Source organism: Mytilus galloprovincialis, chromosome 13 (assembly GCF_965363235.1).
Source record: "Mytilus galloprovincialis chromosome 13, xbMytGall1.hap1.1, whole genome shotgun sequence".
Lineage (NCBI taxonomy): Eukaryota > Metazoa > Mollusca > Bivalvia > Mytilida > Mytilidae > Mytilus > Mytilus galloprovincialis.
Window position 1 is genome coordinate 53,366,339 of NC_134850.1, and position 16,079 is coordinate 53,382,417.

The 16,079-nt window shown below is 31.7% G+C and overlaps 1 protein-coding gene across 1 annotated transcript in view; it reads left to right on the forward strand.

Moving 5' to 3' along the window:
* Nucleotides 1–422: 422 nt before the first annotated feature.
* Nucleotides 423–16,079, forward strand: part of LOC143055918 (uncharacterized) — a 39,428-nt gene continuing 23,771 nt past the window's right edge. The window contains exons 1-7 of the mRNA XM_076228971.1: nucleotides 423–558; nucleotides 4,496–4,691; nucleotides 6,226–7,311; nucleotides 9,419–9,886; nucleotides 10,886–10,950; nucleotides 11,901–12,134; nucleotides 15,426–15,647. Coding sequence (XP_076085086.1) covers nucleotides 4,502–4,691; nucleotides 6,226–7,311; nucleotides 9,419–9,886; nucleotides 10,886–10,950; nucleotides 11,901–12,134; nucleotides 15,426–15,647 — 2,265 coding nt within the window. The 5' untranslated portion in view covers nucleotides 423–558; nucleotides 4,496–4,501. The remainder of the gene's footprint in view (nucleotides 559–4,495; nucleotides 4,692–6,225; nucleotides 7,312–9,418; nucleotides 9,887–10,885; nucleotides 10,951–11,900; nucleotides 12,135–15,425; nucleotides 15,648–16,079) is intronic.

Consider the following 16,079-nt stretch of genomic DNA (forward strand, 5'->3'; position numbering starts at 1 on the left):
TGTGAATTAGAGAGATGTCCAAATAATAAGTGTAACTGGTTGTATTTTATAAAGAATGAACTTTTTCTTATTGGTTTAGGTGATGTATGGTCTATCCAAAACCTTATTTGTGACTTGCCTGATGTATATTTTGCTGTCTCAGATAAATGACAAGAAATTAGAACCAAATAAAATAAAATTTACTTACTTACTTACTTCAAGGATTTGTATAGCCGGTAAGTCTTACTATACAAATCCTTGCTTACTTACTTATATATATGACAGTAACATTATTAATAATTGTTATTTTATATAATTTTTCCTATTTTCCGTCTATATAACATGATTTGAAACAATAGTTGTATGTTTTATACTAGAATTTATTTAAATCTGATATTTATTTTATTTATTGCGGGGAAAATGATTATCTCCCTTGAATTTACAATAAATGAAGAATCGGCTTTCAAAATCATACTATGGATCATTTAACAACTTGTTAAAAGCGTTGTGTATTGTTTTATCAATGTGTATTCCATGGTTTTCGTTTTTAATGGCTGACATTGCATTTAAAAGCAGAAGGTATTGGTAATTTTCTCGGTATATATATATATATATACGATCCATCCAGTATTTAAAAAAGGGGGAGGGCAGACTAGGCAACGTTAGGGTTAGTTTAAACATATTTTATTTGCAAAAGTAGCTAAAGCGAGGATAAGTTATAAAACATTAGTGGTGTCCTCCTCTTATACAAATACAAACACAAAATACAGTTGACAATGACGAAAACATAATCATGATCATGGGAATATGACAAGCCGTTGTGGAATTTATTCCCTATTTATTAATATTAAAAAATCATTTATTAATATTGATAAATGATTTTTTAATAATAATTAATCGAATTTTTAATATGAAATAATACGCTGATTTTTTAATAATAATAAATGAATATTTAATCTATTAAAAAATCATTTTTTCATATTAAAAAATTATTTATTAATATTAAAAAATCATTTTTTAATATTAGATATTCAGTCTAATTTTTTAATATTAATAAATGAATTTTTAATATTAGATAATACGCTGATTTTTTAATTTTAAAAAATCATTTATTAATATTAAAAAATCATTTATTAATCATGTTAATATTAAAATATCAACATCAATGTAACCTTAGCGTTTAATATACATGTAAGGCAAATCAATTATTATCTGTACAACGCTTTAATGATTGATTATTGGACAAGTCTGTCTGGAGAAATTTTGGAGACTATGTTAAGTTAACTCGACCCATCTTATATCGACCCTGACAAGTATTTAAGGAAAGCTTGAACTATTTAATGATTATAAACCATTACACATTACATGTTTAATTGCTTTCTTTTAAAAGTTGCTGAATTTGCCAAAATAAAAGCGCTTTAGGAACAAAACAAATTGACAATGACCGATATTTGGCAAACATACCACAGTACTGTGGTTAAATATTCTGCATTGCCCCTATCAGAGCTTTGAAAAGATCTATTTCTATGGTCAATATTTAAATTCAGGAAAAAATCACTGTACAACTAAATAAATTCTCGATCGATTTTTTTACTTGGGTCGACATAAGCGATTTGTATGTATCTTTTAACTAGTCAAATAAGACACGGAATTTCGACCCTTCCATTTTTACATTCAAATAATTGTAATACAATTTCCCTAACTTGGAGTCTGGACTAAGCAAACATACAAACTATAAGTCCAATGCATACAGTTGAGTAACCTTGTTTCTTCCAGGGGGGTAGCTGCTGCTATCTACAGATGCACGTCAGAGAAGTCGTCAAAACTCTTTAATTATCAAATATCATGTATATACTAGTCTATCAGCATTAGTGAATGGAGTATTGGATATAATTGAATGTCATCATATCCTCCCTTTATATAGAAAATATAACTAGAACTTTCGTTCAGATCATTTCGCTTCTATCAAATATGGCCGTAACCGTAACCCTAACCCTAACCCTAATGGGAATGCATTTTATACAAGGATTTGTCGTACTAGACCTGATCAGATCTTACTATTCTGCTATTCAAATCCTTTATATAAAATATATAATGATATTTTAGATAAGACTGGACTGGGGTGAAGTGTCTGAAAATAGGAATTAAGAATTTAAATCTTATTTTCTGAATCTGTGTTCAATTCTGATATAAGAAAGTACAAACTCAAAAATGTTAGGAGTCCCAGGGACAAAATGCATTATATAGCCATGTAAAAGTATGTCAGTTCCAAAAACATTGATAAGGGGCAGACCTCTATAAGACACTAAATCCTTTTGAGAAATATGACACACATTAACGGGGGTCTCATTGGGGGGGGGTTCTGATCCGGGATCCCGCTTACTGTTTTGTCAGATTCCTGTATCCCGCTTACACTATGTACGTAGGCAATTCTATTTTTTTTGTAATTTCCCCTGTCCCGCTAGAATTCATTTCCCGTTTTCACGGCACAATGATTTGACTTTCACACGTTACGCTTTCAAAAGATCGGCAATCCCGTGTCTCGTTTAGACCCCAATGAGACCCACATTAAGTATTATATGTTTCTAATAGGACCAGTGGCCGATCCCATGGGGTGGGGTGGATTCTTGGGTTGTAACCCCACCTTTTTTTTAATGATCTATTCATTTGAATAGGAACATAGCAAAGCATATGATATTTCAACATTCTTAGACTAAGCGTTTCAAACACTGCGATTAATACATCATGTACATGAAGGTTGCATTTATCTCCCGCTTTTTTAAATTTATGGTATTTTTTTTTCTCAGGTTCTCATGTTCCTTGGAATATATAACATTTCATCATTTCTTCAATTGTATTATCTGATGGCCTCACTTATCATTTCATATTTCTCACTGACTCAGGGGTAGTATAATTTTTGAGAGAGTGGAAAAAATGGTACCACAAAATTCACTCTATGCACAGACATACCTGTGAACCTGGAAAAGTTTAAAGCCATGGATAAATTTAATTGCATTTCATATTTCAGAAAATTGAAACTTTAATTCATATCTGAAACTAAAAAATTTTCCTGATGCAGAAATCAAAGTTTGTCTACGGTGTGTACACTGTTTTCCATGTTTACATGTCTGTCTATCTGTATATCTATCCATCCCATAAAAATTCCTTCTGAATACTTTTTAAGTCCTTACAAATAATGGCATTAAAACACTTTAAATCAACGGCCAATTTTATGAACGTGCAGTCATATTTGGATATCGATTAGTGATACAGACATAGATCTGAGTCTAACATGTACATGTATATGAAATTTCCATCCCCAAATATTTATCTTGAGAAGTGTAATGTCTTTAGAGAGCTTTGGTGTAGTGGTTAGCGCATCAGACTTCAAAGAAAATTTCAGGGACTTAATTTTCAGCTTTCCCTTAACACCATTTGCGAGTATGCTCTTAAGAAATAATGATAGTCTTTAGGAAGGGGACGATAAATGACTGACCCGTGTTAAGAGAGAGCAACATCTCTTAAACGTAAAAGACACCCTTGTATATTTGTAAATAAGCAGGTTAATGCAGCACTCGCAGAGATTAATACATAAAGTTGTAATAACTCAAATAACCTTGTTTCCCAATCCACTATAAATAAATATGTTTAAATTATGTTTAAGGTCTTCCAAAAAATTGTTATCAAATTAAATGTGAACATGCTAAACTGTAGGACAGGTTGACAAATTATCACTCCTCAACTCCTGTTTACTATATATGATTCTAACACACAATGGCCATGAATGAAAGGAGTATGGCCACTAAGGCTTTTATTTGGCCTTGAATTATTTTTATGCCCCATTTATGGGCATTATGTTTTCTGGTCTGTGCGTCTGTCTCTTTGGTTGTTCGTCTGTTCGTTCATTCATCTGTTCGTCCATCTGTTTATCCTGGTATGATCCCTCTTCAGGTTAAAAATTTTGGTCCAGGTTGAAGTTTTTGTTCCATGTAGTTTTTGATGAAGTTGAAGTCCAATCAACTTGAAACTTAATACACATGTTCCCTATGATATATGATCTTTTTAATTTTAATGCCAAATTAGAGATTTTCCCCCATTTTCACTGTCCACTGAACATAGAAAATGATAGTGTGGATGGGGCATCCGTGTACCGGGGACACATTCTTGTTTTTTCATATTTCATGTATATAAAAACCTACATTTTAAATCTTACATGTAATTATTATATGTAAATTTTCGATAAATAAGACACTTTTGTTGTTTGCTGTTTGATTTAACAATATTTACTATATTTACAGAGTCACAAACTTTTACATTTCTCTTGATATTTTACAACTGTTTTACCAAATTTCCTGCATTTATGCATTTGTAAGGTAGTTATTTCCTCCTGAGAAACAATGGCCTCATCTTTAGACCAACATGCATTAATAAATTAAGATTATTTAATATATAAAAAGATATATATTGGTCAGAAAGGCATCAAGTTAGCTTCCTCATTTTCACTTTTTTTTTACAGAGCACTATGGCAGATAAAGTTAACAAACAGAGGGCGCTATCAAAAACAACTGTTAACACTAGTATTACTAGAGCAACATCAAAAACAACACAGAAATCTGTTCTAACAACCAGCAATCAACAAAATGGTGCTCCAGGCAAACCTATCCTCAAAACTGGCGGGCAGAAAAAAGATCAGAAAAAGGAAAATGATCAAGGTAAATGTCAATATATATGTTGTCTGCTCTATGGTCGGGTTGTTGTCGCTTTGACACATTCCCCATTTCCTTTCTCAATTTTATTTTATAGACAGATAGGGCAAACATGTGTTTTAAAACTATTATCCTGTACCATTTAGTCAGAAAATGGCAATTGTTATCTTATAGTTCATTTCTTTGTGTGTTGCATTTGTTTTTTTGTTGCACTTTAGTAATTCGGTCTGTTGTTTCATTGTTTTCCTCTTATATATATATTTGATGTGTTTCCCTCAGTTTTAGTTTGTAACCCAGATTTGTTTTCTCTTAATTGATTTGTGACTTTGGAACAGTGGTATATACTACTGTTTTTTTCTTCTTCTCCATAATGAGAGTTAGATGCCAATGAGACAACTACCCACCATTGAGGGACGTAAAGGGGGTATCTGCACGGAAGAACGTGAGTTAATTGCCATTTCAGGATGAAACGAACAATTAAAAATTTCTTGCACATTGATCCTTTTACCGATTTCAGGAAACATGGAGAAGAACAAACCTTTTTCACGGCTCAGGCTGCACGTGAAATAAAAATGGCAAAACAAGTTGCAAGAAAAATAACCTTTTACCACCCTCACCATTGATTCATAGGCAAAACTGAAAATGTTAAATTAGATAACTACAATTAACTTATAACTTGATATATTATGATTTGAACCAGCAAAAAGTAATCTACATTTTCATACAGGCAATATATAAGGATGATTGATAGACAGAATACATATATCCCTACCATTTATTTTATAAAAAAATAAGGAGATGTGGTACATCTCAGATGTGGTATTTCTGTCAATGAGACAACTATCCACCATTGTCCACCAAAGTTCAAAACAGGTAGATGCAAATAATTGTAAGCAACAGTAATGCCTACAACAATGACTGGTGAGTCAGTTATAAAAGGCACACACATGAAAAAATATGGGGGAAAAAATCAATTGAGAAAACTAAAAGCCTAATTTATTATGTTTATAACAAAACAATAGTTTCAATTTAACAACATGTTCAGCATGTTTAGTTCCCATGTTGAAGAATTACATACAACTAATATGTGCTATATCGCAAAATAAAACACCCAAAACAGTATAAAAAAGGTTCATAATCTGAAACAAAGAAAAGAATATGAGCATTTTGTTTATTTAAGCAACATATATTTTGAATAAGCAAATATACATAGCAATACAGTACCAAGTAACATATTTTGAAAAGATTAATTAACTTTTGGGTTTAAAGGACAACTTGTCCCAGGTTGTTCTCAGTCAGACTAATCTTGCTAAGAAGAATAATGTTTAGGCTATAATCCTTTTATATAAAGCAGAGGTAGATTTGGGGAAGAGGAGGGGGGGCTCTTTTGTCGTAAAAATTTGGGCCCCCACTAATGAAAATTTCTTGATCTGCCACTGTGACTGTCATTACTGTATATAGTTTGTAAAATACCAGTATTTGTGCATCAGACTTATGATAATATGCTTTGACAGACAGTTGTTGAACTTTCTATTTATAGAATCAGAGACAGCTATAGAAAACCCTTCTGGACATTCCAATCAGAATAAATTTGATGAAGTACTCAAACTTAACAAAAACAAATTACAAGTTCTGGAAAAAAATGAGTTCTTTGACAAATTGAGAGATATCAATCTTGAAATAGATCTAAAAGAAGACCTTGTAGTAATGAGAGGTAAAACCCAACAAAGTATTGATGAAGCAAGGTACCAGATAGACAAACAATGTAAACAGGTGGTAACCAGGCTAGATAATATTGGAAATCTCCGATCAAAATTTCTAAGGAAACCAGAAGTAGCAGAATATGTAAATTTTATACTTTTGCATGAAAGGGCTATGTGCTCTTGGGAAGTAAATGAAAAAGTTTTTGATTTGTTAGTGTTTGCACAATCACAAGATGTTGCTGTAGAGGGTTCAAAAGTCATCAAGGACTGTATACAAACAATAGAGATTTCAAATGAACAGTTTGAATTTACAGAGTTAAAACAGTTTCTCCAAGATAATGATAAAGTATCGGCTGTTCCACGGAAAAAGAAGGGAGATACTGTTCTAGTGATGACAAACGATCAATTTGTGCGATACCAGAGAATATTTAGTTCATCCCCAGGTCCTGAGGATGGAACAGTCCAAATAATGCATGTTCCTTTGCCTGTATGGAAATTAGAATATTTTCAAAAATTTTCAGATTTGAAGCTGAAGGCTTTGAGCAATTTGTACAAAGTTGACCATAAATTTTTAGATGGCCATATTGAATTGCATGGCAAAGATCCTGGTATTGTCAAAACAGATATTGAAAGAATGACAAATGAGTTGTTTATTTCGTTAGATCATACTTTTGGCAATACATCACGCTTAACTAAAGCTGTTCAAGAAAAATGTGTTCAACTTGAGAAACAAAAACATTGCATCATCAGTATAGACAACAAAGCCCGTCTCCATTCTGGTTGGCTTGGTAACCATAGAGATGCTATGATGCACATTATGACAATGGTTGGTCCAATGGAGACAAGTGAATGTGATGTTCTTATCTGTCCTGTGACAACAACTCTTGAACCATTTGGCTGTGGCAAGGATATCTTTAGAATAGGTAACCTTCATACTATATCTACAATCTATTTAAAGTTTTAAATTGAATCTACCTTAAGTGGCAAGGTGCTTTGACATCCAGAAAATTGAAAATAATCTAGGATTACAAGTTTTTCTGTCATTTTTCCTGGTTTTTAGCTTCCTCCAACAATGAAAACTAGCTGTCATGAAGTAGTCAAGAATGCTGAAAGTGGCATTAATCACCAACAATCAATCAATCATTTAAAGTTTTAATATTAATTGGTCTTTCCTAATTTCAGTCTAAATGAGTAATGGATAGGGCAATCAAATATGGCATTGTGGGAATAATTGCAACACACTTTATATATATTGGAACTGATGAAACCCTTTAAACAAGTAAAGTATGTTATCAAGCTTGATATGAGAATTTCAGACTGTTTTGAAAATATCATGCAATAAAATATTATAAAACTGCCTTTTCAAAAATCATTATTAACTAGAACACACCCGCGAAATCGCGGGCATTCAGAGCGTGGTTGAAAGTATGTAAAGTGTTGTAGGAAAATTTAATGACTTGAGAATTTCAGGAATAGGTACTTGGGGACAGGAAAATGTCTTTTTTATCCCTTCTTATTTATTTCAAAAATTCCCATTTTTTTGTTTTCTATGAATTACAGTGTGATCATATAATTAGTATATTATGAACATGCAAGTCAGGAGCCTGTAAATAGTGGTTGTCGTTTGTTTACGTGTTACATATTTGTTTTTCGTTCATATTTTGAACATAAATAAGGCCGTTAGTTTTCTCTTTTGAATTGTTTTACACTCTGTCATTTTGGGGCCTTTTATATCTGACTATGCGGTATGGGCTTTGCTCATTGTTGAAGGCCGTACGGTGACCTATAGTTGTTAATTTCTGTGTCATTTTTGTCTCTTGTGGAGAGCTGTCTCTTTGGCAATCCTATCACATCTTCTTTTTTTGTAATCAGTAAAATTTTGTAAAAGATTTAATGACTGGAGAATTACAGAAAAGGTATCAAAAGTCAAAGGTTACCTCGGGACAGGACAGTTGTTTTCTAGCCCGGCTCATCCTGTTTTTCCAAAAATTCCCCCTTTTTTTATTTTCTATTAATTCTAATAACAAATGGATAATTTTAGCGCTTAAATGTATATTATGTACATTCATTACTATAAATTGCATATTTGTTTTTCGTTCATATTTTGTTCATAGATAAGGCTGTTAGTTTTCTCGTTTGAATTGTTTTACATTGTCATTTCGGGGCCTTTTATAGCTGACTATGGAGTATGGGCTTTGCTCATTGTTGAAGGCCGTACGGTAACCTATAGTTGTTAATTTCTGTGTCATTTTTGTCTCTTGTGGAGAGCTGTCTCTTTGGCAAACATACCACATCTTCTTTTATTGAAATCAATAATTTTTTGTAAAAGATTTAATGAATTTCAGAAAAGGTATCAAAAGTCATAGGTACATTGGGACATGACAGATGTTTTTCTAGCCCGGCTCCTCCTTTTTTCCAAAAAAATTCCCCTTTGGTTTCTATTAATTTTAATAACACATGGATAATTTTAGCGCTTATCTGCATAGTATGTACATTCATTACTATAAATAAAGTGTATTTGATTTTTACTTTCAATTCTCGCTTTACTAATCGATCCACGGGCCAGCGGTCATTGATATATTATACAGACTCTCTCAATTAATAAACTCTGTGACCGCCGTGGATAGTTAACTTGAAAATGATACCAGATAGAAAATACTCTTTATTCGTAGTATATGTATGTTCAAAGTATAAAGAAAACGCAAACCGGAAGTCTAATCTGACTTAAAATTTCGTCAAATGTCGGAAATAATATCCAGACGCTTTTTTTCTCCTAAAATAACTCAATTTGAATAATCATATGAATGGATGACAAATGCGACTATGCCATGTACCTATAGGACATAGAGGCATGATGATTAATTTATTGTGGAAAGAAGAGAAGCGACACACAAAATGAGGTCTTCTCGTTTAATAGTATAGATAATATCATGATTTAAGCAAGCATTTTAATGGATAAAAGTTACATTAATATTCCAGACATGATTTTTAACTCTTATATAATTAAAGTATATATATTGCACATTTAAGGTGGAAAAGCTGTTAATGCTGACATAGCAAAGCTCCTCAAAAACAGTGAAGAGACGGGAACAGCCATTGAACCAGAAGAAATTATTGTGATCCAGAATACAGGCAACCTTAAATGTCAAATGTTACTTCTCACAGTTATTCCCCCTTGGGCACGAACACGAGATGTAACACTGTCTTCACTGTACAACTGTGCTCGTAGGATTATTAACATTATTGCTGATACTGGGTACCGGAGCCTTGGTATACCGTTAGATATTGCTGATGATTTTCCTTCTAATATGTATGCCTCCATATTGATCAACAACTTTTGGAAATTAAGGAAAAAATTTGGACATTTCGTTCATTTGTATGGATATGCAGACACCTTAAGTACTGTTGAAGATATTGATGATTTTCTGATATCAGAAATCATTGTTTTTGGTCACATGTCAAGGATTGTGTTTGATAAACATCGTACCCTACTAATAGGTATGCATACATGTACTTAGTTATTGATTGAAGTTTTCTTATGTTAAGGAAGCTGGGGTGTCTAAATGCTTAATCATAGATTTATTTGAAACTTCTGTAAAAGAATAATGGGTCAATGTTCTTTCAAATTTCTATTTAATAACTGGGGTTAAAAATTTACTCAAAAGACTTTGTTTATTCTTTAAACATGTTAAAAAGCATTGAAGTTAATAAAACTAGTTATCTTATGTAAATGAGTTATATAGTAGAAACTTAATCTTTCCTTATTGAGGAAACATTAAAGAATGTGTTACAATTCAATAAGAAACTTGCTTTTCATAAATACTTCTGAAGTATCAAATAAAAATTTGTGGTCAAAAGCCTTATTTATTGTCTTGAAAAATCCCCAAAAACAGAAATAAATTATATTGTCCTAACAAATTTGGTATAATTATCTTCACATGATTTTAAAAAGATTTTTCAACAACAAAATTAAAATTCACATAGCGAAGCTTAATTTTTTGTTCCAAGTTTTAGATGTTAATCTGTGGTATATTGAATGATACTTGTTAAAATATTTTTGCAACATGCCCAGAAAGGATTTTGAGAAAAAAGACACCTTGTCTACCATAACACTGATATTAGTTGATAGATTCATGATATTTGTTAATGATTTTCTCATGTGTTAAGTGTCTGTTATATGAGGTATAATCTGTTGTTCTGCATGTGCAAGAAAAATATGTAATACAGATTTTCAGTGCACACATACTGAATAGACTGTTATAACAAAACAGGGCCTATGAAGAACAGATAAAGTCTTTTCAGGTCAAATTAGCTGAAGAGAACTGCAACCTTAGTTGTAGTAGTTTAGTTTAAGTACAGTAACTAACATAATGTTAACTCAGGCTTACAATTAACATTCCAATTACAAAAAAATCACTCTAGATATATTTCTAAAGATGTGAAGGAAACATTAACAATGGAATTAGATGAAGTTAATATAAACCTTTTTTTTTTTAGAGAAACAACCATCATCCATAATAGTAAATATTGTAGAAGGATCCATTGTTGATATGGATGACAAGGTAAACACATAATTCAAATCTACAAATGATTTTATAGAAGTTTATGAAAAAAAAAAACATTTGACCAATGGTTAGACTCAGTTTTTATCTCAAAAGAATAACTTATTTTTACCCATTATGATCCTATAATCTCCTTACAATAACATGATGTCATAGCATAAAGAAATATAGATTAATTAAATTCAATCATGAGTCTTTTGCAGAGGAAACATTTTCTCTGAAGTTTGAAGTCTGGTATCTTTGATGATTTTTTAACATATTAAAATTTAATTTGTTCATTCTAAAATAAGGAGATGTGGTAAAATTGCCAATGAAACACTTATAATCTACCAGCGACACTACAACTTTAATGTCGGCAATTATGGCTCACTTACAGTACAGCCTTCATTATATATCTGCATGAAATATCAAATAAATCAGTGGGAAACTAAATATGGTTGTGCGATGTTTAAGAAATATGAAAGTAATACTAAAGTTTTTTAAGCCCTGTAGAAAAAATAAAGACTTTTTTAAGGTCAATAAGCTCCATGAATCAATACAACATTGTTATTTTTCAATTAATACAGGTAAAACTACCAGTGGTGGATCCAGAACTTTTCATAAGGTGGGGCCCACTCCAGTCATGCTTCATTGATTCTCTATATAATCAACCAAATTTTTCCCACGAAAGGGGGGGGGGGGGGGGGGCCCGGCCCCCCAGGGCCCCCTGGATCCGCCTATGACTACCTACATTATAAAAGCTGTCCTGGCAATATTTAAAAATACTTTCTTGACCTTTGGCAAGAAAATTGATAACCCTTGTTAACTAAGATCAGAGTAAAACCCTGGTTACAGTGACACCAACATGAATTGGGTTGGAACTTACAACCTTAATTTAAACAGACTTGTGATCAATGTAGATGATCTACAATCTGAGATCACTTGGCTAATCATATGATTATATATTTTAGGTGGATGTTGTAGTAAATGCTACAAATCACAAAGATCTTGAGTATGGTGTTGTATCCAGACAACTTATACACAAAGCAGGAAGAGATATCATTGTACCAGAGTATCTCCAGGCATATCCTGATGGTATAGGGGTATGCGATGTGGCAGTTACTGAGCCTGGACGTTTGAAATGTCAGAAAATATTCCATGGATGTCTCTTTGGTTGGATTATGAATGGAAGTTTGTCAGTAAAGGTATTTAACTAGATCTTGTATTATATATTAAAAGATGGGTTTTGACACTCCAACAGTTTTCTCAATACAAAATTTGTTTTAATCAACAAATTTTTGCAAGTGATTTATTTTATGCCAATTTTCAAGAGACAAAAAATAACACTAATTTCAAATGTTATAGATTTGTCCAACTTTATAGATCTTCTGTTATAAAAATACATCAATATCAGGTTAAATGATTATAGAAATTAAAAGTCACCACATAATCTTAGGTCCGAGTACACAGTTATTTCGTAGTGCATTTCTTTTAGACGATAAATGAAAATTAAAAAAATCCCACTTGCGCTTTCTCAGTAATATTTTTACAGTGTGTTGTACTACTTTTGGGACAAATTATATCAAAATTATAGAAAACTTCATCAGCTCTAACTCAAAATATGGACAATTTTATGTTAAGCGAGTCTTGAAATCTTTTGACAGCTTCCGAAGTGCTAATTTTGGACCTTTTTCAGCAGGACCTAATCACTACTTTACATTAATATTTATGACCCAAATTTTTTTACAGTGTCATTTCACCCCCCCCCCCCCCCAACTTGCTATATGAGGCATAAAACATGGAGAAATAAATTTGGAAGGGGTATAACAAAAATTGGCAAGTAACACACTGTCCACACTAAGGACTATATTCGTGGACAACGAAAATCAAAGGACGATAACTGTGTACTCGGACCTAATAGGATAGAAAAAGTTGACCAATCTTAATAAAACTTGGTATGACTAAAGCTTAATATATTATAAGACTGCTTACAAAGTTTCATAGCAATAGGATATATATTATAGACAATATGATTAATTCTATATTCAACTTTGCGTGTTAAATTTAGACGTTAAAATTGAGAATTTTCAACTATCAACATTTGGGGCTTTTAAAATTTAAATTTGGCAAAAAAATACTTTTAAAATGCCTTAATATATAATACATCATGTATTTAAAGCAATAGAGTACTCATTTGATATATCAGACTTAGCATAATTATTCAAAAGTCAAATTTATATGAGCCTGTGCTTAAAAATAGAGGTTTTCCAATGAAGGGGTGCCTTACATGAAGATGTAATATTTTCCAGCAAATTTAAATTTGTGAAGCTTTTTGATTATAAATAATCCTTACATATCTATTTAATGTACTTTAAATGGAAAGAAAACTTACAAATAACATATCATATTAGTTTAAAAGGGTCTTAGGCCAAGTAAGAATAAAAATAATTTAGGGTCAATTTAAGCCGCAGCACATATTTACATTTAAAAGTGCATATTGAAGCTATAGGAAATACAAATTTGTGTCTTTTCTATTATTTCTATACTCAGGTGACATGATACAATAAATCTGAGCACAAAAAGGCTCTTACATTCAACTTTTTAGCAGACAGTATGGTCTGATACAAAGATTTCTCACTTTTTAGTGAAAAACGTGCATGCAATTTTAGTCTCAACAGGCTTATATTTGAACCACATGCTATCCTACAGAAGTAAAGAAAGATATTATGTGAAATGAAACAGGTACAAAAGACATTGTTAAGTGCTTTTTATACAACTTTAGTGAGGTCTTTATTATGGACTTCAACTTTTATGTGCCATGCTCCTCACATTTAACTTGATCCAAACGGGGCATTAGACGAGGGTCATTTATACAACACATTTTGCTCATATTGTCTGAGATAATCTTCTTTTCTGTAGATTCAGAGTTCACAAATGAGTAATAAAACTGGATTTAAGCATAGAAACACAAAAATTGACACACGAAAACATGTCAGATAGAAAGTCAGAATGCCACTTATGCATCAAAATTGAAAAAGCTATGAAATGCTTATTTTGACCATATAATGCCAAAATTGGTCATTTTTGCAGAAATTCTATCAAATAAAAGTTTAAATCCTTTAGTTTTATGCTATTTGACAAATTGACACCATCAAATCATTCAGGGAAGTTGCCAAAGTACAGATTCTATATTTCCTGATTTCACCTCTTAGGTCCGAGTACACAGTTATTTCGTAGTGCATTTCTTTTAGACGATAAATGAAAATTAAAAAAATCCCACCTGCGCTTTCTCAGTAATATTTTTACAGTGTGTTGTACTACTTTTGGGACAAATTATATCAAAATTATAGAAAACTTCATCAGCTCTAACTCAAAATATGGACAATTTTATGTTAAGCGGGTCTTGAAATCTTTTGACAGCTTCCGAAGTGCTAATTTTGGACCTTTTTCAGCAGGACCTAATCACTACTTTACATTAATATTTATGACCCAAATTTTTTTACATTGTCATTTCACCCCCCCAACTTGCTATATGAGGCATAAAACATGGAGAAATAAATTTGGAAGGGGTATAACAAAAATTGGCAAGTAACACACTGTCCACACTAAGGACTATATTCGTGGACAACGAAAATCAAAGGACGATAACTGTGTACTCAGACCATAAGTCCTCTTTAGAATGAGATGAATGTTGGTAACCAATAGTTTTAAGTACATGGTTTTAATATCAATAATTCTTTGGGATAGACACATCACATGTGTTAGACCTAACACTATCAAAAGTAAATCATGAAAAAAACATTTTATTTCTGCCTAAAGATGATGACATATAAAAATGATCAATCATATTCAGAACCATGCATGTAAACATGGCTTTACTGTTTCAGGTCACAAGAACACTCGTTATGGTTTGTTGTGTGGAGGTTTAGGTTGCACATTTCATATGTTGTTCTGTTACAGTAACGAGGTAATTGATTGGCTTCTATAATCATTAATTTTGATTATAACATACATATATATTTTGTACACAAATTTCCCTATGAATGATAATTTCTGCTTTAAACGAAATTTTTTTCTTTTTATGCAAGCTCAATAAATTACTTTTTCTTCTTATATATTGACACATTTGTAAATGTATTTTTTAAAGTAGTGTTTTTTATGAAAAAATCCAACGCTGTTTTAGAAATGCAACTGGTGATCAACAAAGCTAGTTTTGATAAAAATGCACCAATAAAATAACACTGCACACTTAAAATAATCGTTACAGATGACTTCTAAAAACTCTGATAAACAATTCAGATAACATATTTCTTTTTGAATTTTAAATAAATCTTAGCTGCAATAAATTATTTTTTTATGAGAATATTGAATGATATGACTCCTGGAAATTCTGTAAAGTTTGACCTATTTGCAAATTCATTTTCCTCATCTTATGATAGCAGGGGTATCAGAATTGATTTCACAACAATATGTTTTTACTGCGATTTAATTTGTAGATGTTGAAACTATTCATAACAAGGTGTTTAGCAGAAGCAGAACAAAGACAATGTACAAGTATAGCTTTCCCAGCCCTTGGTTCCAGTTTATTAGTATTTCCACCAGTCTTGGTTGCCAAGGTGATGTTTAAAGCAGTAGAAACATTTGGAGAGATAGAAAAACCTGTGCATCTGAAACGTGTTGATTTTGTACTGAATCCAATTGAAAAAGAAGTGATTGAGGTATTTCATTTTATGAATATGTTAAGGATAAATATGTGATATTATTCCATATTGGTATTATTTTACTAGGTTTCTCTATATGAATTGGATTTTGAATAAAAAAGCATATTCACCTGAGAAAGTGTTATTCACCGTGTTAAACGTCACGCGCTTTTACATGCAACGTTATGGTAAAATGTTTCATGTAAAAAAAAAATTATTATATGTTTGTCATTAGATACATTTTCTTCTCTCGGACTATGGAATAAAAACAATTACTGTCTTTTGTTTCAGTAAATATGGGGTTTTATTGACTTTTGAAAAACTGATATTCACTTCGGCCGTCGGCCTCAGTGAATATAATTTTTTCAAAAGTCAATAAAACCCCATATTTACTGAAACAAAAGACAGTAATTGTATAATATTACATTAGAGACCCTTTTGAAACACATT